The following is a 23,654-nucleotide window of genomic DNA, read 5'->3' on the forward strand; positions in this document are numbered from 1 at the left end:
TCATTAAAATAGGGGTGGATTACATACAAGGACACTTGGTGTAATTGTTAATAAAGTATTAAAACCTTGGATTGTACACAGTCGATAACCTGGTGTAATCATTAACAATGTATTAAAACCTTATTACAGTTTAAGTCCCCAATTAGTTGGAATATTTAACTTCAGATATAAGGGTAATTTGACGAGGACACTCGCACTTTATATTTATGACTGATGGACTGTTATGGACAAAAACCAGATGGACATATCGAATAATCCAGGACAAAGGACAATTAACCCATGGTAATAAATTAAAATCAACACGTCGAACATCATGATTACGGAAGTTTAAATAAGCATAATTCCTTTATTTTATATCTCATCGCACTTTTATTTATCGTCATTTTAATTATCGTACTTTTATTTATCGTCATTTACTTTACGCTTTAAATTAAGTTGTATTTATATTTAATATTTTACATTAGGTTTTAATTGTGACTTAAGACATAAAATCGACAAACCGGTCACTAAACGGTAAAACCCCCCTTTTATAATAATAATAATATTACTTATATTTATATTTATATAAATATAGTTTAAAATATATATAGCGTTAAACTCAGCTAGCTCCCTGTGGAACGAACTGGACTTACTAAAAACTACACTACTCTACGATTAGGTACACTACCTATAAGTGTTGTAGTAATGTTTAGGTATATCCATTCTATAAATAAATAAATAACTTGTGTAAATTGTATCGTATTTAACAGGATTTCTTAGAAAAATATAATCTATTTCGTACTACACCTCGCACACATCAATAGTAATCATATTTATACTAATAAAATTCTTTTATTAAAATGATTATTAATATAACGAGTGTAACATCCCGCCTTTTACGTTTACTTTCCGTTTAACTATTTTATAGTCCGTTAAATATTTATAACATCTCCCGTTGATACGCGTTTTAAATTATCTCGTTTAGGTAATTCACGCACCCACAACCGAACTCGAGGGACTAGTTTCGCCAATTGATCAAAGGTGTGACTAGATGAACTAGTCAACACCCACCTCCTCCATTCATTATCCTTTCCTTTTTCATTTTTCTTTAATACTTTCACATTTTCTCTCAAACTCAAATCCAAAGATTCATCATTCAAATTCGATTTATCAAGTGTCTTACAAAACAAATTATATATTTAGAATCTTTGCATCTTCCTCTTCGAATCCATACCGATTACTTCTCATTTGGGTAACTTTCTAAAATCACTAGATTTTGTGTTCTTGATGTTTTTAACTTATAAAAGTGTTAATTAGTGTCTATGGCTCAAGTCTAACATGAATATGTAATTTATATGCTCGATCTCGTTATTTTAAGTAACTAGCATAAACATGAATTTTGGTGTGTTTAATTGGTGATTTGGTTGCTTGAATGTTGTTAAATATTATAATGCATGTATTAATTGTGTTACTAGCATCACTAGCTTCAATTTGATGTGTAGGTTGACTTGGAAAGACTCCATAAACTTAATTGCAAAAATTGTGATTTTGGGTTAGGGTTTGATAGGAGTAAAATGGATTTTTGATGCACCAAATGCTATGCAATGTTGTTTGTAAATGTTTAGTTGCATTGTATGCGTAATTACCTATGAAACGGTGTATTATATGTGTGCATTTAATTCCCGAATCATCAAAGTGCATTTATGAGTTTGAAAGCATTTATGGTGAACATTTAATGAACTTTCAACTTGGAAATTTTATTTTTGCAAATCATGCTTTTGATTGATGAAATGTGTCTAGTTGTGTTCCTCGTCAAATTACCTTTCCAATGATATAAGATACGTGTTCTAAGTGTTTACGGTTTGTGAATTTTGCTAAATTGAAGATTGAATTTAGACTTGAACTATTGAAACTGACCAGGCACCAGACCACGTTAAGTGTCGCGGCGCGGTCCTCCTTGGTCGCGGCGCGGCATTTGCCGTGTTTGGCTTCTGACCTACATTGTCAAATTTCAAAAAATGTTTGCTATGCTACGCACCTCCGATTCACATGTAACTTGTTCTAACATGCTTATATATGAATAAAAACCTCAGAAAAATAGTTCGGGACCCGACCCGAACGTGTTGACTTTTTCGTTGACTTTGACTTGACCAAAGTTGACTTTTGTCCAAACTTAATCAAATACTTATGCAATCATTCTAACATACTTTTATACTTGTACCTTGCATGAAACATGATAATTTGATTCACATGCTATTATAATTGAGTCGTAACGAGCCATAGGACTAATTGCACACTTTGACCAAACGTGTTTACCGTTATTGATATGACCTACTTGTTTAGGTCAAGACTAGCATTCGTCCTTGCACACGTTTACTTGTGAAGTACTTTTATACGCTTGCACTTAAGGTGAGATCATAGTCCCACTTTTACTCTTTTGAACTTACATTTGGGATGAGAAAACATAAACGTTTCTTTTTACTAAGTGAACACAAGTACAGGAAAACAAACATTCTACATACGAGTATAGAACAGAATCCTTAATTCGATTATCATTAGTTACACTTGCCGGGTGTAAGCGAGAACTTATGTTGTATGGGTCCATATGGGTTTGACAAACCCTCATTCAGACGGTTCGCTACCGTTACTTCGGATGAAATATATTTTCGAGAAACAGTGTATGTTCTAACACTATTGTGATGGGGTTCTATGGATGGAAAGTTAAGCCTTGATAATTGGGTGCTCATGATAACAATTTTTGGAATGGATAACTATTATTTCAATGATATAAATCTTGTGGTTCATTTGTACTTACTTACTTAAACCTATGATTTCACCAACGTTTTCGTTGACAGATTTCTATGTTTTTCTCAGGTCCTTGAATGTTTTGTGATACATGCTTCCGCTCATTACTTTTGATACTTGCTTGGATGTCGAGTATACATGCATACATAGAGCGTCTTTTGATTTTATCCAAAATTGTGTCGCATAGGTTTCAATTGTACTTATAACTTAGTAACGTAACTTTTGGTTGAACAATTCTTGTAAACTTTGTAACACTCTTACTTTTGAAATGAATGCGACATATCTTTGGTCAAACGTTATTTAAAAGACTTATGACCACGTGACGGGACCTAAGTAGCGGCGCCGTCAATGACGATTTTGTCGGGTCGCTACAACGAGTACATAACATTCGTTAACGTCAACTAACGACGTTACAACGGTCTTATATACATAACGGTTGTTAACGTCAACTGACGACGTTACAACGACTATATTTTTCAAATATAAAATAAACATCTCTGTTTTCACATTTTCACAAATCAATCTTCATTTTCTCAGATTACCACTCTTAAAAAAATTTTGTAAAGATGATTCACACAAGGATAATTTTTTCTATTGTATTGGTCATATTAACTATCATCATTGTTGCTAATGTACCACCGAGTGAACCTATATTCTATCCTGCCCTTGTGGTTTTATTATTTGTAATCATACCATTATTCTGTTGTTTGCTACTTATGAATTTAAAATGATTCTAATTTCATGTTGTTAGAAATTGATTATGATTATAATTTATGTTGTTCATCTTTCTGAAAATAGAAAATGTCAAACTTATCAAAGCTTGAGTTTGATGCCCTAGACGTATCAGGAACAAACTACACATCATGGGTCATGGATGTAGAAATAAATCTTGGATCATTGGGTATTCTAGAAACTTTAAAAGAAAACAATACTTGTTCTGATCAAGATAAATTAAAATCAATTGCTTTTATTCGCAAACTATTGATATCACCTTAAAACATATGTATCTCACTATCAAAGATCCACATGTTTTATGGGAAAGTATCAAGAGTAGATTCGATAATCAAAAGGAAATATTACTCCCAGCTGCGAGGGAAGAATGGAGAAATCTAAGGTTCCAAGACTTTAAAAAGGTAAGTGAATACAGCTCGGCCATGTTCAAGAACCGTTCAAAGCTTCAATCCCGTGGTCAAGAAATAAGTGATGCTGATATGATGGAGAAAACTTTCTCCACAATGCATTTTGCAAACATTACTATACAAGAAAATTTAAGATTGCAGAATTACAAAACTTTTTCCAAACTTCAAACTTATCTCTTAGTTGCAGAAGTGAATAAAGAATTACTGATGAAGAATCAAGAATCTCGTCCTACGAGTGCGCTAGCATTCCCTGAAGCTAATGCTATTAACAATAATAATAATAAAAATAGAAATGCACCTGGACGAGGACGTGGGCGAGGTCGTGGTCATATTGTCCAAAACCATCATCATGGAAATTACCATAACAATAATGAAAATCATAACTATGTTCGAAATCATCCTTATGGTACTGGTCGTGGTGGTGGTCGTGGTCGTAATGGTTACAGTGGACGTGGTCGTGGACAAAGAAATAATAATCCACAAAATTATAAATTTCAACCACCATACAATCCTACAAATCATAATGTTGAAGGAAGCTCTTTAAAGAATATTGAAGATTCTTGTTATCGATGTGGTAAAATTGGCCATTGGTCCAAAAACTGTCGAACAAATCAATATTCTGTTAATCAATATCAAGAATCCCTAAAGGGAAAAGGAAAAGAGGCAAACCTTGTGGATGACCTTGATACAAAAATCGCTGAGCCAACAAGTGACTACTTTAATGAATAAATTTCCTATTATATGTCCATATCAAATAAATGGATGTAGATTTACCATCTATACCATATCTACTTTACTATATGTTTCCTTATTATGTACTTTCGTTTATAACATATTTTGAATGTAATATATTGATGAATTATGTACTCATTATTTGTTTCTCATATTTTGAAGTTCATGATGTACACTACTGGAGTGCAAAATCAGTCAAATGGTGGGGATCTTTGTATTGCAGATAGTGGTACCACACATACTATACTCAAATCTAAAAAATATTTCACTGATTTTAAAGCAACAGAAGGAACGGTACATACTATATCAGGTCCTGCGGATTTAATAAAATGAACGAGAAAGGCAAAATTCATGTTACCAAATGGTACAAATTTTCTGATAAAAAATGCCTTATTTTCTCCCATGTCAAAAAGAAATTTGTTAAGCTTCTCTGACATTTGCCAAAATGGATATGATTATCAGTCAGTGACTATAGAAAATTATAAATATTTAAGTATCACTGAGAAGAATCATGTGATTGAAAAACTACCAAGACTTAGTTCTGGTTTACATTATACATATATACATGTACCAGAAGCGCACATGGTAATAAATGAAAAGGTATGTGATCCTATAATGATCAATCTGTGGCATGAAAGATTAGGCCACCCAGGATCAACAATGATGAAAAGAATAATTCAAAATACACATAGACATCCATTGACGGATCAAAAGATCCCTCATGATGCACTTATTCCATGTACATCATGCTCACTTGGAAAATTGATAATAAGACCATCACCTCTTAAGGTTGAAAAAGAATCACCAATGTTTCTTGAAAGAATTCAATGTGATATACGTGGACCAATTCATCCACCATGTGGACCATTTAGATATTTCATGGTCCTAATAGACGCATCTAGTAGATGGTCTCATGTTTGTCTGTTATCAAGTCGAAATGTTGCATTTGCAAAATTTCTTGCTCAAATTATTAAATTGAGAGCACATTTCCCCGATTATACTATTAAAAGGGTGAGATTGGATAATGCTGGTGAGTTTACATCTCAAACATTTAATGATTTTTGCATGTCTATTGGGATTGTTGTTGAACATCCTGTTGCCCATGTGCATACACAAAATGGTTTAGCCGAATCACTAATCAAACGATTGCAGTTAATAGCTAGACCATTGATAATGAGAACAAAACTCCCAGTATCTGTATGGGTCACGCAATTTTACATGCTGCATCATTAATTCGCATTAGACCAAGTGCAAGAAATACATATGCTCCTTTGCAACTTGTTTTTGGCCATCAGCCAAATATTTCCCACCTTAGAACATTTGGTTGTGCGGTTTATGTTCCTATCGCACCACCACAATGCACTAAAATGGGTCCTCAAAGAAGGATGGGAATATATGTTGGATATGAAACATCTTCAATCATAAGATATATTGAACCCATGACGGGTGATGTTTTTACAGCACGTTTTGCTGATTGTCACTTTAATGAAACATTGTTCCCTAGATTAAGGGGAGAAATAAAAAATAAAGAAAATGATGTTTCATGGTGTGAACCTCAATTAATGTATCTTGATCCTCGTACAAAAGAATGCGAGACCGAAGTTCAAAAAATAATGCATATGCAAGAACTTGCGAATAAATTGCCTGATGTATTTACAGATACAAAAAGAGTGACTAAATCATATATACCAGCAGCAAATGCTCCAGCTCGAATTGAAATTCCAAAAACTGGCAATAATGTTGCTCTTGAGTCTTTGCCATGCCAGAAACGTGGGAGACCAATTGGTTCCAAAGATAAAAATCCTCGAAAAATAAAATCAGCTAATAATGAGGTAAAAGAAAGTGTTCAAGAAGAGCCACAAATCAATACTCATTCTGCAGAGGAGATTGATGATGTCAATACAGAATTTTTAATCAATTATGCACATTCAAAAATATTATGGAACCGAAATGAAATGAAAAATCTTGATGAGATATTTTCATATATTGTTGCATATGACATCATGAATAATGATGATGATCCAGAACTGTCACACCCCCAAAATGGACCGGGGGTAATTGAAACCAATCATATCATAACACATTTGTATAAGCGAGAACGACTCTAAATGAGACGTTTTATTTATTAAATAAACAGCGCAAGCATTATTCAAAGTTTTACATCATAAGAGTACAGTAAATGGAAAATGTCTTAAACAAAATGATAAATATGAATGATGGACTCCATGCAAGCAGCAAAGCATACATCAATCATCTAGTAGCAAGTAGCAGCTAGCTCAATCATCACCTGAGACAAAACACGCTTAAAGTGTCAACCAAAAAGGTTGAGTGAAATTCATAGGTTTATAAATAATATCCAAAGTTTTAGACCACAAGATTTAGTTTAAAGTTGATTGATATAGAAATATCAATCTAAAAGTGTTGCTGCATTTTGTAATATCGCTACTAAACAAGTTTACCCTATGACACCTTGTACTGTCAGTGTCGTGGAATCATTATTATGTAACCAAAGACCAACGGTCGAATGGTTAGAGACGTTACTCTCAATAGGCCTACTCACAATAATTAAGTTTGCATTTAAACGTAGCAATTAACGATATTACGGTAGGGATTTAGCATGAATCAAAGCATGACAGCATAGTTAACAATTTAGTACTTGTGTCTAAGCGTAAAACAGTTATAAAGCAAGCATGTATCTCACCCCAAAAGTTATAAAACAGTTATGAAACAGTAAAAAGTGGGACTATGAAGTTCACCTTAGTAGCACACGAAAGAATTGAACGGAAGGACGTGACCGAGATCTCAACCTAGAGATAGAACGTATGATCAGACATTGCCTAACAGACAATAGTATATAGTACTATATTGATAGTAATGGTTCACTAAAGAATTTCCATTTTCGGAAGGTTACTATTTATGGAAAGTTTCCACTTATAGTAATTTTCCAATTTTAGAAAGTTCGGGTTAATCTTTAGCAAGATGTTGTACAACTCTACTCAAACTTCGTTGCTATCAAATAAGTCAGGAATGACCAGATGTAACCGGGGGCCCAGGATTCTTGACCAGAATCTAAGTCATGGCATTCGAGATCCACAAACTTACCCATAAATGGCAACCTAGACATCATTCACTTATGACCGTGAGTAGCGATGAAGTTCACATGAATTATATATTATCTTTGATTAACCTTCACTTTAGGTGTATACACACAACGAATTATTAATGTACTTAATAATTATATATGTGATAATATAACCTAAGTTTTATTTAATATTTAGTTATTATACCTTAGTATGTCTTATATATATTAAATATAATTACCTTTAAATAGATACCTAAATTACTTCAAAAATAATAGTGTTTTATTAATCGAACATTATTCAAAAAATGTCTAAATAATAAATTAAATATCTAAAAATTACATACATAATTTTTATAGTCTTAGTTAATCATATAGATTAGTAGAAAAATTTAAGAAAACGTTTTTATTATATTTTTGTATTTATTTTTGTTTTTACCCTTAATGTATTCACAAAATAATTTTAATTCTACATAATTACTAAATAAACCCAAATAATTATTTTTATAATTTTTATAAGTTTCTATCAGTCTAATAACCTGTAGAAAAATATTTAAATTTTTATTATTTTATTATTTTATATTTATTCTTAATTTACCTTCGAATTACATAATAATAGAGTTTAATTATATAATAAATACCAATTCGACCCAAGTAATTATTTTTATAATTTTTTCAGATCTATATAAGTTTTAAAAACTCAGAAAAAAATTATATATATTTTATTTTTGGTTAAAAGTATTTATTACGAATTTTACATTGTTTTTACGTTTAAACACTACATAATTCGTATTTAATTATAAATAATATTCCATAAATTATCAAAATTATTTTTATGCATCATAACACTTATAATACTAATTATAACATATAAACATAATTAATTTCAAATTTTACAAAGAATATATAATAAATATAAATATAAATGACAATATTGAAAAAAATTAATAAAAATAGAAAGTACCTCAAATTTTCTTCAAGGTTTTGAGAGAATAACTTAAGTTTTTGTGTTTGGCAAGAAAAAATGAATGAGGAGCCATGTATTTATAGGTAAAAAATGGTTGGTGAAAAGAAAAAAAATAATAAAATAAAGGTGCCAATTTTGACAAAATAATAAAAATATGTTAAAAATGTTTTTAATAAGTTTTTGTTTTTGAAAATATTTAGTCAAAATTCATGGGCTCATTATTTAATTTATAAAAAAAAATCTTATTTCTTTTTATTTTTATTTTTTTATAAGCTAAAAATATATATATAATGATTAAAATAACTTATCATTTAATTAATAATTATGTTTCATATAGTTTAAAATATAATACCCATTAATATTAATATTAACTAAAGTTATTTTATATAATTAGTGTAAACTTTAGTTAACAAAAAGTGTCGACTAAAAATAAATATTTGATCAATGTCAAATTTAATTATATATTACGTATGGATAACAACCCTATAGTCAAATTAGTCAATTCAGGTATGGAAATATGAGGGTTGTTATAGTACCTACCCGTTAAAAGAAATTCCGTCCCGAAATTTAGTTGTTTCCATTAATCGGTGTTGTTCGTACATAGACGAGGATATTTACGTTTTATTTGGTTTTCACGTTCCCAGGTATGCTCGGGGCCTTGCGTGAATTCCAACGGATAGAATATTGTTCTGTTTCAAGAATTAAAATCATACAAACCATAATTTCTACAAGTTCTTCTACGAATTGCATTTTATTATTAATGCGGAGATCATTCAAAATGATGATGTTTTACAAGTCATTTCAGTAAATTAGATACATGAAATATGTTATGAATAATATTGTGCTCATTTAAAACCTTGATCGTTTATGCCACAATATTGGGGCAGATAAGACAGAGAGGAGTTCGTGAAATCATATTCATGAAATTTGATAAAGATTATCATTGTTTACAACAAGAATATCTTAATGATGAATATGAGTTGAAAAATAAAATTTTATCACTATTTAATAATATGGATAAAACGATTCGATTATAGGAAGCGTATAAACGAAGCTATCGTAAAAGAGTGAATGAGAAAATTAAATGTTCGCCTTAACTTTTGACGTAGTCACGATTGATTTCCGGAATTCAAGGGATTAAAGGAAATCTTCGTAATCTATAAGATTTGATTCTTCGGTATTCACGGAATTTTGAGATTTCTTTGATTAAATGCGGTGAATTGCCTTGATTGACGTGTTTGGAAATTTTGCTATAAATTAGCTTCTTCCGTTTCATTATCATCACCACTTCTATACTTTCTTCCTAAATTCATACTTCCAAAAGAGTTGTTAATATGCTCAATCCTGTATTGATACTTGTTATTATATTGACCATATATGCAGTCATTCTTCTTTTTCTTTTACCACAAGAGGAATCTGTTTACTTCTACTATGCTCTTGGGGTTATAGTGTTTTTAATTCTCCCGTGTCTTTATATTGCTATACGCATTGATATACACGGTTTGTAGTTTCGGTGTCGTTATCGGGCTTTATATTTTCCCTTATATGTGGGAGCTTTATGCTTTTGTTTCTTCTTCCCGACTTCAATTCAAGCGAATAATGGTCCAGAACTAGTAGGTATGAAGTTTCGAATGATCATAATCTATAAAGTAGAAAGGAAAGGTAATAGCACGATTTGATTTGTCAAATTACCAGAATATTCGGAAAAGACCGAATCATCAAGAAAAATATTTTCTTGATATGTTTAGAGGTTAAATAGAATGTAAGAGTCGTGTAACATGGCGAATGGTGATTTATACAGTCTATGAATCATCATCTTCCATTAAAAATTTAGCATGACTTACTGTAATATAATCACGTTGGCCTGACGTCATTATATTATACTAACTCATGCTTCAATTCCCAACACTTCTTCAAATCATTCATAATTTAAACTTGAATTTTACAGAATATAGAAACTAATACAGTTTCCTTTATGATGTGATAAAGATATCGCAAAGAGATAATTAATTGCGGACAAGAATCGTTATGATGATATCATCAGAAATATAGAGGATATTTATGATGATATTTTGGAATTTCTAAGTTCGAAAGTTGATGAAGAAAAATTTTCCGCAAGCTTTTAACATGACTTCGGAGCAAGATATTCTCTAAAGAATTCATCGGATCCAGAATTACCTGGATTCTTTGAATATAGGGTTTGATCCTTGTATTTGTCCTTGGTCTCCTCCATGGTTAGCTCAATTCGTTTTTCAGTTCCAAATTTTCTTTTGAGCTTTTCCAACGTACCATTCTTTATTATAAAACTTTTGGCCATTGAGACCATCTACAATTTTGCTGTTTCCTCTGCATTTAATGCAGCCATATTTGAATCATTGGTTATCAATCCGAGATGGTTTCAAGAAATTTCATTTTTAGATGATTAAACGCTGATTGTAATCGTCAACGGATCTAATGGTTGATGAATAGGCGTTGTTGATTTCAAAAGAAATGAACGATAATTTCGGTGGTTTGATGTGATAATTCATCATAGAATACGAATGAATATATATATGAATTTAGTAATCTTTAGGAAGATAACACCTGCTAAAGCTTTACTTGGATTCTGATATGTCAAAATTAGAATATGTAATTGAATTTGTACGAAAATGGTTGTTCTTTAGTGAACGGATACATATATCTTGTGAACGTAAGTAGTATAGTTACTGATTATTGAATCAGAATTGAAGAATGTACAATACAACATATTAATGTGAGATATAAATATTTCTCGGGTATTACCTACCCGTTAAAATATTTTCACAATTAACAGTTTATACAAAAGAACTTTAATTACAATCTTTATGGAGATATACGTTCATATATGTATTCTTCAAATATAATATAGATTTAATGAGTTAATATAATATTAAAATCATTTGATTTGCGGTTGGAACAAGAATAAATAATCTTCAAAACTTGAGAGATTACATAATCGTCGCGGAATATTTCTTTAATGGAGTTATGAATCAATACTTCATCGTTCATTGTTATTGATATACCTCGGTATATGATGTTGGTGCTCGTGGAATTCTTGTGAAATTCACAAGAAACGAATAATGTTTTCTAAAAAGTTTCGAGTACATCGAAAATGGAAGTGTAAAATCAGAAATGTATTTGAATAATACACTTAATTTATTATGAAATGGAGTTTATTGTGCTGAAGCAGTGATTAACGATCATTAAGTCATTAACGAAGGATGTACAGTATAGCATATTAGTGATATGAATTAACCAAGTAGTACATACTAGTTAAGATTTACACGTAATAGCTTAGTACGAAAAGATTTATTATTGTTTCAAACCATATATATATAAAGTATACATATATAATTCTTCAGGAAGAATGAGTCAATACATCTTAACTCATTATTACTAATATTCCTTGGTATCTATAGGGCGTATGATGTTGATATCCGAGGTACTGAGTGTGATGTTGAGGCGTGAAATGCATATGTTGTTGTTGGTGATGCTGATGCTGTTGGTGGTGATGCTGATGGTACTGGTTATGCTGCTGGTGCTGCCACTGGTGTTCGTAGGTTTCGCACCATATTCTCCAGAGCCACCACTCGAGCGCGAAGCTCGTTGACTTCTTCTATTATTCCGGGATGATTGGCGGTTCGGACAAGTGGATGAATAAGATCTAGAATTTTAGATATTATATATTCGTGACTGGATATCTTGGAAATGAGGGTGAAAATAGTGTTCCGAACAGGTTCGCCAGTAAGTGCTTCAGGTTCTTCACCAAGAGGTGAATTCGGTTGGTGGAAGGGATTACCTTCTTCTTGTCTCCATTGATTAAGTTTACTACGAACCCATCCCCAATTCATCCAAAATAGATGATGGCTGATTGGTTCGTTTGTTCCGGTTACGCTGCCATTGGAGCTCGAGGAATCGGTTAAGAAATCCATATTATGTGATTTGATTTAGGGTTTGATATGAGATTAGTGTTGAATACTGGATGATATATTCATCTCCTTGAATATGTATATGTAGCAAAAAGATTTCCGTAATTTACGGAGGAAATTTAGGAAAAGTGTTAGATAAAGATTATTGGGATAGATACGATAAGATATAATAAGATATGATGTGTCTATACTCTAATAATGGTAGTATGACGTGTTTAGATGTAAACTGATAATCTTTTGATTAAAGATTTTCAATTCGTAATGTCCTATTCAGGTCCAGGGGCTTGAGCTATAGGATCCTTTAAATCAGTAATCCAAATGCTTTCTATTCTATAGTTTCGTAGACGTCATCCGTCAGGAAAATTCAATGATCAAAACAACAAGAAAGCAAAGAAAGTAATGAATATGAATAGTGATGACATTATAATGTCTTTGAGATTCTCGATAACTCAATAACATTTTCTGGTTCGCAAACCGATTCATAAAGGCATAAGGCATATAGGTACGTGCTATAACAGGGAGTTATATACATTTAAGTATGAATAGTAACAAATATAGAAGTTTCAAAATTCATGGATAATATTTCATGTAATACATATGTAATACACAAATCATGATAGATGACTTAGGAATGTCAAGAATTTCAGAAATCATAGTGTCACATTTAAACATGGTGGCGTAATTGGATAGTACTTAGAAAAGTGAACAGAGTTCTTAGATTGACTTGGCATTCTAAGATAAGTAAAGTTTCTAAAGTATAGTGTAGCATTTAACAATTAAAGGCAACAATTAAAGGCACTATAGTCAAGGAAAGTTATAGTCCTACATTGCTAATGTACCTAATTGTATAAGGCACACTTAAAATGCAATCCTGGTTCTCTACAACAGCACTGCTCTGATACCAATCTGTCACACCCCCAAAATGGACCAGGGGTAATTGTGACCAATCATATCATAACACAGTTGTATAAGCGAGAACGACTCTAAATGAGACGTTTTATTTATTAAATAAACAGCGGAAGCATTATTCAAAGTTTTACATCATAAGAGTACAGTAAATGGAAAATGTCTTAAACAAAATGATAAATATGAATGATGGACTCCATGCAAGCAGCAAAGCATACATCAATCATCTAGTAGCAAGTAGCAGCTAGCTCAATCATCACCTGAGACAAAACACGCTTAAAGTGTCAACCAAAAAGGTTGAGTGAAATTCATAGGTTTATAAATAATATCCAAAGTTTTAGACCACAACATTTAGTTTAAAGTTGATTGATATAGAAATATCAATCTAAAAGTGTTGCTGCATTTTGTAATATCGCTACTAAACAAGTTTACCCTATGACACCTTGTACTGTCAGTGTCATGGAATCATTATTATGTAACCAAAGACCAACGGTCGAATGGTTAGAGACGTTACTCTCAATAGGCCTACTCACAATAATTAAGTTTGCATTTAAACGTAGCAATTAACGATATTACGGTAGGGATTTAGCATGAATCAAAGCATGACAGCATAGTTAACAATTTAGTACTTGTGTCTAAGCGTAAAACATTTATAAAGCAAGCATGTGTCTCACCCTAAAAGTTATAAAACAGTTATGAAACAGTAAAAAGTGGGGCTATGAAGTTCACCTTAGTAGCACACGAAAGAATTGAACGGAAGGACGTGACCGAGATCTCAACCTAGAGATAGAACGTATGATCAGACATTGCCTAACAGACAATAGTATATAGTACTATATTGATAGTAATGGTTCACTAAAGAATTTCCATTTTCGAAAGGTTACTATTTATGGAAAGTTTCCACTTATAGTAATTTTCCAATTTTAGAAAGTTCGGGTTAATCTTTATCAAGATGTTGTACAACTCTACTCAAACTTCGTTGCTATCAAATAAGTCAGGAATGACCAGATGTAACCGGGGGCCCAGGATTCTTGACCAGAATCTAAGTCATGGCATTCGAGATCCACAAGCTTACCCATAAATGGCAACCTAGACATCATTCACTTACGACCGTGAGTAGCGATGAAGTTCACATGAATTATACATTATCTTTGATTAACCTTCACTTTAGGTGTATACACACAACGAATTATTAATATACTTAATAATTATATATGTAATAATATAACCTAAGTTTTATTTAATATTTAGTTATTATACCTTAGTATGTCTTATATATATTAAATATAATTACCTTTAAATAAATACCTAAATTACTTCAAAAATAATAGTGTTTTATTAATCGAACATTATTCAAAAAATATCTAAATAATAAATTAAATATCTAAAAATTACATACATAATTTTTATAGTCTTAGTTAATCATATAGATTAGTATAAAAATTTAAGAAAACGTTTTTATTATATTTTTGTATTTATTTTTGTTTTTACCCTTAATGTATTCACAAAACAATTTTAATTCTACATAATTACTAAATAAACCCAAATAATTATTTTTATAATTTTTATAAGTTTCTATCAGTCTAATAACCTGTAGAAAAATATTTAAATTTTTTATTATTTTATTATTTTATATTTATTCTTAATTTACCTTCGAATTACATAATAATAGAGTTTAATTATATAATAAATACCAATTCGACCCAAGTAATTATTTTTATAATTTTTTCAGATCTATATAAGTTTTAAAAACTCAGAAAAAAATTATATATATTTTATTTTTGGTTAAAAGTATTTATTACGAATTTTACATTGTTTTTACGTTTAAACACTACATAATTCGTATTTAATTATAAATAATATTCCATAAATTATCAAAATTATTTTTATGCATCATAACACTTATAATACTAATTATAACATATAAACATAATTAATTTCGAATTTTACAAAGAATATACAATAAATATAAATATAAATGACAATATTGAAAAAAATTAATAAAAATAGAAAGTACCTCAAATTTTCTTCAAGGTTTTGAGAGAATAACTTAAGTTTTTGTGTTTGGCAAGAAAAAATGAATGAGGAGCCATGTATTTATAGGTAAAAAATAGTTGGTGAAAAGAAAAAAAATAATAAAATAAAGGTGACAATTTTGACAAAATAATAAAAACATGTTAAAAATGTTTTTAATAAGTTTTTGTTTTTGAAAATATTTAGTCAAAATTCATGGGCTCATTATTTAATTTATAAAAAAAATCTTATTTCTTTTTATTTTTATTTTTTTATAAGCTAAAAATATATATATAATGATTAAAATAACTTATCATTTAATTAATAATTATGTTTCATATAGTTTTAAATATAATACGCATTAATATTAATATTAACTAAAGTTATTTTATATAATTAGTGTAAACTTTAGTTAACAAAAAGTGTCGACTAAAAATAAATATTTGATCAATGTCAAATTTAATTATATATTACGTATGGATAACAACCCTATAGTCAAATTAGTCAATTCAGATATGGAAATATGTGGGTTGTTATAAGAACCAAAATCTGTCATGGAATGTCAAAATAGACATGATTGAGATCATTGGAAAAGAGCAATACGAGCTGAATTTGAATCGCTCAATAAAAGAAAAATTTTCGGATCTATCATTCTCACACCAAAAGATGTGAAACCTGTGGGATATAGATGGGTTTTTGTGCGAAAAAGAAATGAGAAAAATGAAGTTGCAAGGTATAAAGCTAGACTTGTAGCTCAAGGTTTTTCTCAAAGACCAGGAATTGATTATGAGGAAACTTATTCTCCTGTTATGGATGCAATTACTTTTAGATACTTAATCAGTCTGGCAGTTTTTAAAAATTTAGAAATGCATCTCATGGATGTTGTGACTGCTTATCTATATGGATCACTTGATAGTGATATATATATATGAAGATACCTGAAGGATTTAAGGTATCAAAAGAAACCAATGCAAAATTCAAAGAAATGTACTTAATCAAGTTACAAAGGTCTTTATATGGGTTGAAACAATCGGATCGCATGTGGTATAAACGATTAAGTGATTACTTGATATGCAAAGGGTATACCAATAATCTTATTTGCCCATGTGTATTCATTAAGAAAACAACATCCGGATATGTGATCATAGCCGTTTATGTCGATGATCTTAACATCAAAGGTACAAATAAAGAGATCCATGAAAACATTCAACTTCTAAAGAAATAATTTGAAATGAAAGATCTCGAAAAAACCAAGTATTGCCTTGGTTTGCAGATTGAGCATATGCCTAATGGTTTACTTGTACATCAAACAACTTATACGGAAAAGATTTTGAAACGTTTCAATATGGACAAGGCAAAACCATTAAGTACTCCTATAGTTGTTAGATCACTTAATGTTGACACTGATCCATTTCGTCTTTGTGAAGATCATGAAGATATCCTGGGACCTGAAGTACCATATCTTAGTGCAATTGGAGCTCTTATGTATCTTACAAATTGTACAAGACCTGACATTTCTTTTGCAGTTAATTTGTTGGCAAGGTTCAGCTCAGCTCCTACCAAAAGACACTGGAATGGAATCAAACACATATTTCGGTACCTTCGAGGAACTGCTGATTTGGGATAATTTTATTCTAATGATTCAAAACAAGATTTAGTTGGTTATACAGATGCAGGTTATTTATCCGATCCACATAAAGCTAAATCTCAAACTGGATATGTATTCCTAAATGGAGGTACCGCAATTTTATGGCGTTCTCAAAAACAAACATTTGATCATCAAATCATGCCGAAGTAATTGCATTACATGAAGCTACTCGGGAATGTTTTTGGTTGAGATCAATGACACAACTCATTACTGATTCTTGTGGACTAGAACGCGATAAAAGTCCAACAACTATCTATGAAGATAATGCAGTTTGCATAGCACAGATGAAAGAAGGGTATATCAAAAGTGACAGAACAAAACACATACCTCCTAGATTCTTCTCATACACTCAAGATCTCATTAAGAACAACCAGATTGAAATGAGATATGTTCAATCCAGCAAAAACTCTGCTGATCTTTTCACCAAAGCACTTCCAACTGCTATTTTCAGAGCGCATGTTCACAATATTGGCATGAGGCATGTTAAAAGGATGTAACAGCTCACTGATGTCTACTTGAGGGGGAGTCAACTCATGCTGCACTCTTTTTCCCTTAGCTAAAGTTTTTTCCCACTGGGTTTTCTTTAGCAAGGTTTTTAACGAGGCAGTACTAGTTGATCTCTAATGAAACAAAAATTGTCATCCAAGGGGGAGTGTTATAATCATAAAAAGCCAAAACGGATGTTTGACAATTTATATCTCCATCCACAATAATTCAAATTTAGGAGACAAATTTACAATTCATATCTCGTGATTGATTCTATACAGTTATTATTCTTATGTATAAATAGATGATGAATGTAAGAAAGAACAAACACCAATTTCTTACAAGAATAAGAAATATATTTTCTATTTCTCTATACTATTAATTCTTCATACTATAAAGAATTATAACACGAACCAAACCACTAAAGGTAGTTATAAGCCTACTGAATTATAACACGAACCAAACCACTAAAGGTAGTTATAAGCCTACTGAATTATAACACGAATGTCATACAGAGTATAATTTAAATCCATGAAGTTTTATTTATTTTTATAAATAATAAATAATTAATAATAATAATAATAATAAAATTAAGTTTAATAATAAAATTAATAAAGTGGGTCTATGTGATGGTATATTATGGTTGAGAGTGAATTGTAATAGATTAGTGATGAGAAGTAAAAGGGATGAAAATAATGATGTGACGCTGATGTGGCAGTTTGTTAATACCAAGAAGGATGTTATGAATGGAAATGGTGTTATAAGGGAGCATATTACACAAAAGTCATACCATAAGGGTAGTTTTCATAAAATCCTCCATTCACACCGTCACACCGATCCTACAAAAACCCAACCCACCCTGCAATCTTTTTAACTCTTTATATCTCTTCCTCTCACTTTATAATAATTCCCCTTTTTTAATCTGCCACAAAATCTTCATCTTTTTACTTTCCACATTCCAAAAAAGTCACTAACCTTTTCCCCAAACAATCATGGTACGCATCAGCAACAACCTCGTCGGGATCCTAAATTTTATCACATTCCTATTATCAATTCCAATCATTGCTGGCGGCGTGTGGCTTTCACGTCAAGGAACATCCGAATGCGAACGGTTTCTCGATAAACCCGTAATCGCACTCGGCGCATTCCTAATGATCGTGTCACTCGCGGGACTAATTGGCGCGTGTTGTCGCGTGTCATGGTTACTATGGGTTTACCTACTCGTTATGTTTTTGTTGATTTTGTTGTTGACTTGTTTCACTATTTTCGCATTTGTGGTTACGAATAAAGGTGCGGGTGAAGTGGTTTCTGGTAGAGGGTATAAGGAATATAGATTAGGTGATTATTCGAGCTGGTTGCAAAAAAGGGTTAATAGTGATAAGAATTGGAATAAAATTAGAAGTTGTTTGGAAGAGAGTAAAGTTTGTAAGAGTTTGATTGATGATGGAAATACTCCTAGAGATGAATTTTATAACAAACATCTGTCTGCTATTCAGGTATTTTTATTTATATTTAATACTCCGTATCATATAATCATATATTTTTCTATTTTGTTGCGAAATTTTGGATCTGAGTTGGGTTAGAGTAAAATGATTGCATGATCCTTGAAATTGATTTTGATCTGATATATTAAATGCTGCTGGTTAAATAAGTTTATCATATGATTTGATTTATTATGCATTGATTTTTCTATGATGAATTGATGATGATTTTTTAGGAATTTATTATATGATGATGGAGTGGATATAAACTGGGTCAACAATTTAACATCATAGTTAGGTGGACTTTTAGACAATATAGTCAATACTATTATAAGCTACTTATGATGATGATGATGATGATGATGATGATGATGATGATGATGAAGAAGAATTCGGATTACTATTATGATAGGACCAAATAAAGGGGTGATTTGATAAGCATATGCTAGGAGATTATTGCTTATTGCTTATATTATTATTTATTATTAATAATTGTTAATGATAATATTATTATAAATTTCGAGTAATTCATACCCCATAATCCATATGCGTGAGATTACGCATTGTTGTTGTTACTAATTACAAGTAACATAACATGGAGTATTAATTACGGAGTACTATTATTAGGAGAATGCTAATTAGAATTCCTTTTAAGCATATCATATATAACTTAATTTCTTATTCTTATTTTTGTACCAAATATAAAATGGAAAGCCAACATAAAAACTAAATATTTATACTTTACCGTTTAGCATTCTTAATGACTAATGGAGCGTGGCTAAAATAGTAACAAAGAATGAAACAAACAAATAGGATAAAAACGCAAACTTGCGTATCCTTTTATTTCTAAATCAAATAATATCAAAAATTGAATGAATAATGAAATCCAAGATCCTTTATTTGGAGGACTAAAACCCTAATTTGGATAACAAGATAAACATAAAAAGGAAACAAATAACGGATAATCCTTATTTAAAAATAACTAGGCAACTAATTAGAAATTAAATCAAACTCTTCCTAGTCGAACTCATCATACACCCTTCTTGAACCTTCTCGAACCATCCACTGTATATGCATCAATTCTCATTATTAATATACTCGTCCCTTATATACAAGTTACGTCATACATTAGGATTTGAACGTCACAATTAGCATATCTACTTTCTCATTTTTGGATTGTATGGTTGGTTAGATTAATTACCGGAGTCATAATTGTTTCAATAAGAAACATCATGTAATAAGAATAAAGGTTTATGTGGGTGGAACTTTGCTTATATGATTATAAAGCATTTGGTTTACGAAAGATACGTAATATGTAATTGTCTCTTTGTAAAAGTCTAAAGTTGCTAACCTTTCAAGCTAAAAGTCGACTGACCTTAGTGGATGAAAAGTGTTTGGTACTTACTAACTTGACTTATATGATGGGAAAAGTAACTGTTAATGTGAATTAATTACTGAATATGAAGCCATGATGGGCTTATTTTTTTAATAGAAAAGTGACAACAGATTTTAGTTGACTTATTTTTGTGGTTGAACCTAATCCTTTTTAAATATAATTGTTAAAGGTTCATGTGCTAGTTTGCATAAATTTTGTTTTTGCACTTTAAGAGGTTATATTTAACTAAATTTACTAAAGTTGCATTAAAAGGCACAATAATAAGCTTTCAATTTTTGGCGTGTGATTCTTGAGTTTTTGATAAATCATGATTTTAGAATTTTGTAGTTGATGTACTGATATCGCCTTAGAAAGGTGGGAGTAACGGGTCAATGGGTTTTGGTAAAAAAAAAAAAAAAGGTAATTTATAAGTGTGTGTCGGACACTCGGACCCGGTCTGATTGGGTTGTGTACTTGTGTTGATCACCTGTACTTTATATCTTGTAGAGTGAAAATGTTAAAAATGATTATAAAACTATTTGGCTACGATATTAGTCTGAAATTTGAGTTAAGCTCTTAGACCACTCCCAACCATGAAGCTCATGTCTTAATCAACACAGTGCCACATCTGCGCCACCTCAGCATTTCCTTCCCATCACACACCCAAATAGTCAAATACATTTCACTCCCAACGATGACATAAGCTGTTCACATAAATTAGGACCCTCTAAATTAATTTATTAATACAATGTACAATTTTTATTGGTTTATGTAGAACAAATTTTTTGCATATCACCACGTATGAAGATTGGCTTAAGGCTGCTAACGGTGCTTTTTTTGGCACATCACTTAGACGGTACAACTCATTGTTTAGACAAATTTTCAATTTGACCCGTTTGAGACATAACTCAACTTGAATTGACCCAATCATAACAAAGTGGGTCAAATAGTCTATTTTTGATCATTTTAGTTGAATGATAGGATAGGATGTAAGCAACTATGCCAATAGTTTTTTGTTTCATATTTTCTGATTAATATGATGTTTCGTGTAGTCTGGTTGCTGCAAGCCTTCAAGCGACTGCGGTTTCACTTACGTGACTCCAACTAACTGGACGAAAACACCTACAACATCTAACAACCCGGATTGTACTGCTTGGGACAGTAACCAAAACACTCTTTGCTACAACTGCCAATCATGCAAAGCTGGACTTCTCGATAACATAAAAAGCGATTGGAAAAAGGTTGCTATCCTCAATGTCGTATTCCTTGTATTCCTCATCATTGTTTACAGCATTGGTTGTTGTGCATTCCGAAATAACCGTGCAGAAAACTCATGGAAACGCTACCCATAGATATATATGGTTTATTGGTTTTCATCTTTTGATATATGCAATCTACTGCTCTGTAACTATTATGTTTTCTTTATTGTTTTTTCAAGCTAAACGGTTCAGATTTGGAGCGATGGCCGCACCTTGTTTTGTGATTTGACGTTTTGGCTTTATTTTAGTGTAAATACCGTTTCGGACCATTGATTGATACTAGTACTCGTTTTAGTATAGTTTACTGCTATTTTATCTGGTTTTTGCTTATGAAATTGCTTTGTGTTGTTTTATTACTGTCGATATAACAAAATTTTATTGTTATTACCACGCCGATCTTAATTGGTTGGTCTACTTGGTTGCGTTTCTAAGTTACGGAACATGAGCACACGACCGCAACTTATAGAGCCTAGTAACATATTTTGAGGTCACGAGAAAAAAATTTGAAAACAAAAAAAGTCTAATAAGGTTTCGTAAATCTAATTAAAAGTACTACGTTATTTTTGGTTAGCATAAACAGTAAAAACATTTTTAGTATCAGTAAGAGGTGTCACGTCACTACTTAAAAGCTATAGGAGATCATATACATACAAAAGTTTGTTACACGGTATTAAATCGTTATAGAATAGATTGGTTAACTGTAATAGAAGTTTGTCATTTTTAGACGTAATTTAACTTATTGAATTATCGATAAAGTTGCAAGTCATTCCAGTTTGAACATAGACGGATAGATTTTATACACACGAAAGTCTCATCATATTAAAATAGCAATTGTGCTAGTACTTTCATATGGTTGGTCGATGGGTGTCACTTTCAATTATAAGTTTCAACCAAACAAGAAATAATGCAAAAATAAGGATATTTGAAAGATAACTCAATCGACGTGGCATGTATCTAAGATGGTTGAAGATTGATTGTGTTTTTTACGGCACTTCATTGTGGTATCAAATTTGATGATCTCAAAGTGAAACCTATAAGGTCACTCCCTATCGTAACTAAACTATTCATCCTCTTAACCTTACACATTAGCGCCACATCAACACCAATATCCTATAACTAACTCATAACTAAACACTCCCTATCATGACTAAAACAATACCCCTCTTAATATACAACGTACAAATAATAAAGCATCAAGTCCAACAATAAAAAGCTACTGGGACCCACAATACCTATAACTAACCAAAACTCTTCCATTAAATCCATGGTGAGTGCGGTTAACTAATGCGGGTAACTAAGCCGTGCCTATAGTTCATTACGGGTAACTACGGGTAACTACGGGTAATGAACGGGTAATGAGCGGGTAACTAAGCATAGGGGGTGGTCTAACAACACATGTACTCCGTTTCTACTACTACTAAACTTTGATAAACCTACCCTTAATTTGAGAATATCGAAGTAACTCATCAATAACAATATTATGGTTGTTACTTCGAGTACTTTTTGTTAAACTGGTTATTATAGGTTGGCCCCTAACACTATTGAAATCCTAACGGACCCAGCCCATAATGCAATCGGGTTGGCCAAATACTTACTAATACTAAAACACTTTTATGAGTTATTTATATAAAAGATCTTTCTTAAAAAATGACTGTCAAATTACCGTCACGTCAACACGTCCTTTACAGGAAAAAAAAAAAAAAAAACTTGACACTCGTAACACCATTCCAACAATAATAGAGACTATTGAATAACCTAAAAGACAAGTACGAATGTAAAATGTACAAATTAACATTGCCACAAGTTAGTTCTCAGTTTCATCCTCACCATCGCTAAGC

General features: G+C 31.3%; 1 protein-coding gene across 1 annotated transcript; it reads left to right on the forward strand.

Annotated features, from left to right (window-relative positions):
• Positions 1-18,588: 18,588 nt before the first annotated feature.
• Positions 18,589-22,131, forward strand: LOC139885069 (tetraspanin-8-like). Its single transcript, XM_071869026.1, has 2 exons — positions 18,589-19,197; positions 21,610-22,131. Exons 1-2 carry the CDS (start codon positions 18,694-18,696, stop codon positions 21,907-21,909), a joined length of 804 nt encoding a protein of 267 aa, XP_071725127.1. The 5' UTR covers positions 18,589-18,693; the 3' UTR covers positions 21,910-22,131.
• Positions 22,132-23,654: the final 1,523 nt, after the last annotated feature.

Source organism: Rutidosis leptorrhynchoides, chromosome 1, assembly GCF_046630445.1.
Source record: "Rutidosis leptorrhynchoides isolate AG116_Rl617_1_P2 chromosome 1, CSIRO_AGI_Rlap_v1, whole genome shotgun sequence".
In the NCBI taxonomy this organism is placed as follows: Eukaryota; Viridiplantae; Streptophyta; class Magnoliopsida; order Asterales; family Asteraceae; genus Rutidosis; species Rutidosis leptorrhynchoides.

What these genes read in the sequence shown, in the direction of transcription:
- LOC139885069 (XM_071869026.1), top strand. Translation starts at nt 18,694, where the DNA reads ATGGTACGCATCAGCAACAACCTCGTCGGGATCCTAAATTTTATCACA. An exon ending in AACATCTGTCTGCTATTCAG is followed by an intron (nt 19,198 to 21,609) that starts GTATTTTTATTT and finishes TGTTTCGTGTAG; the next exon opens with TCTGGTTGCTGCAAGCCTTC.